At 42.3% G+C, this 2,182-nt stretch overlaps 1 protein-coding gene across 1 annotated transcript; it reads left to right on the top strand.

The window, feature by feature from the left end:
- The first annotated feature begins 313 nt into the window (after window positions 1-313).
- LOC117326521 lies at window positions 314-1,938 on the top strand. The gene is made up of 3 exons (XM_033883277.1): window positions 314-623; window positions 868-1,534; window positions 1,575-1,938. Exons 1-3 carry the CDS (start codon window positions 314-316, stop codon window positions 1,936-1,938), a joined length of 1,341 nt encoding a protein of 446 aa, XP_033739168.1.
- Window positions 1,939-2,182: the final 244 nt, after the last annotated feature.

Here is a 2,182-nt window from a genome sequence, read left to right as displayed (position 1 = left end):
AAGGGGGGAAAGAATTGGCTAGCTGATTGTTTCCCCCGGGGAAGAAATTGGCTAGCCAATTCTTTCCCCGGGGAAACTTTTGGCTAGCCATTTCTTTCCCCGGGGAAACTTTTATAGGGGGAAAGAATTGACTCCTACACCTGTAGCCCGGTTACCAGAAGACAAAGTGGATAGAATTATACAGTTTTTAAATGCCTTTCTGGAGAAACCATCATGTACCAAGTTAGAGTTACAGCAGCTCTTGGGACATCTCAATTTTGCTATGAGAGTTATCTTACCTGGCCGCAGTTTTGTTTCTTATTTGCTTACTCTCATGTCTGCCCTCAAGGAGCCTTATCATCATGGACACCTGTCTCGCGAGTGTAAGGAAGATATTCTTATGTGGCTCGAGTTTCTTAAAGATTGGAATGGAATTTCCTTCTTCTATGAACGCCACTTTACGGATAATTCAGATTTCGAACTGTTTACTGATGCAGCATCGACCGTAGGATACGGAGGGATATTCCGTACATCATGGTTTGCCTCCCCCTGGCCAAAAGAGGTCATTTCCGCCATGGAAGGATCTGCACCTTCCATGTCGTTTTTGGAACTCTATCCTATCGTAGTTGCAGCTCTTGTGTGGGGTAATACGTGGACCAAAAAACGTATTCATTGGTTTCATTGTGACAATAAGGGTACAGTGGATATCATCAATAAAGGACGATCTAAATCCCCTCTGATTATGTCCCTTATACGAAGACTTACTTGGTTCGCTGCCAAGCAAAATTTTACCATTAGTGCCCGTCATGTACCCGGTGTGAAAAACACCGTCATGTACCCGGTGTGAAAAACAATGTTGCTGATGCTCTTTCTCGTCTAAAATTTCAGGAGTTCTGGAAAGCAGCCCCTCATGCCAACCTTCACCCTTGTCGCTGCCCACAGTTTTGTCAAGTAATGTGGAGTTAAACCAGACAGTCAATAAGCTCTGGGACGCAGCTACTTCGACAGGAACTAGAGGAGCATACCGCACAGGATTTACCTCATACAAGACATTCCTTCTCCAAAGTGGGGTAAATTGGTTCTCAAGTATGCCTCCAGTTTCTGAGGACTTCCTCATATACTTTGTCGCGCATTGTTTCCATGTCCTTAGGATTAAAGCTGGAACAATCAAACTATACTTGTGTGGTATACGCTATTTCTATCTGCGTGCAGGTTTCCAAAACCCACTTGCATCGCGGGATGGACAGTCATATGTACGACTCCATACACTTGTTACCGGAGTGAAGAAAGTCCAAGGAGTCTCTCGCAGGCCGCGTCTTCCAATCACTTATGACATCCTCCATAGGAGTTGCCAGCTGTTGCGCGCAGGAGTTTTCTCCCCTTTCATTGATATTATGATGGAAACTGCTTGTACTATTGCCTTTTTTGGTTTTCTCCGTTGTGGAGAATTCTGTGTTTCAGGCGCCTTTGACCCGACACGCAATTTGTGTGTAGAAGATGTTTACTATCGATCACTTACAGAAGTGTGTACATATCAATCTAAAAGTCTCCAAATGTGACCCATTTCGGAAAGGCATTTCTCTGGTGCTATTTAGTACCAGCAAATGTGTGTGCCCATATCTAGCCCTCGATAAGTATATGGTTGCTAGGACTTCACTTAGGATACCATCAGACAATCCAAGATCTCCGTTCTTTATCACTGATAATGCAATACCTTTGACACGTAATACATTTATCACAAATTTGCGAGTTATCCTTTCTCGATTGGGTCTCAATGACAGTGCGTATAGTGGTCATTCATTCCGCATTGGTGCCGCCACCTCTGCCGCTACCTCTCAAGTAGAGGACCACCTCATTAAGACGTTAGGCCGATGGTCATCTGACTGTTACCAAAGGTATATTCGTACCTCCACAAGTTCTAATCGACAGGCCCAACGGTCTATGACCTCAGGATATTGACCTTAGCTTCGTGATATCGTGTGCCAACGTTTGTGACAATTATCTCTCTATGTTTAACCATGTTTTTTGCTCTAGTCATGTTTCTATGTATTCACTGATATAGATATCCTGATATTATTTCCTTTAAAAATTTGACCTATGTTCATTACACTGTTTTTTGTTGTTGTTTTTTTTTTTTTTTTTTATATATAGTATACTCCCTTTATTTACTTTACCTTTATATAGTTTATATAACAAAAAAAAT

This window comes from Pecten maximus, chromosome 4 (assembly GCF_902652985.1).
Source record: "Pecten maximus chromosome 4, xPecMax1.1, whole genome shotgun sequence".
NCBI lineage: Eukaryota > Metazoa > Mollusca > Bivalvia > Pectinida > Pectinidae > Pecten > Pecten maximus.
This window is presented reverse-complemented; position numbering and strand designations above follow the sequence as displayed.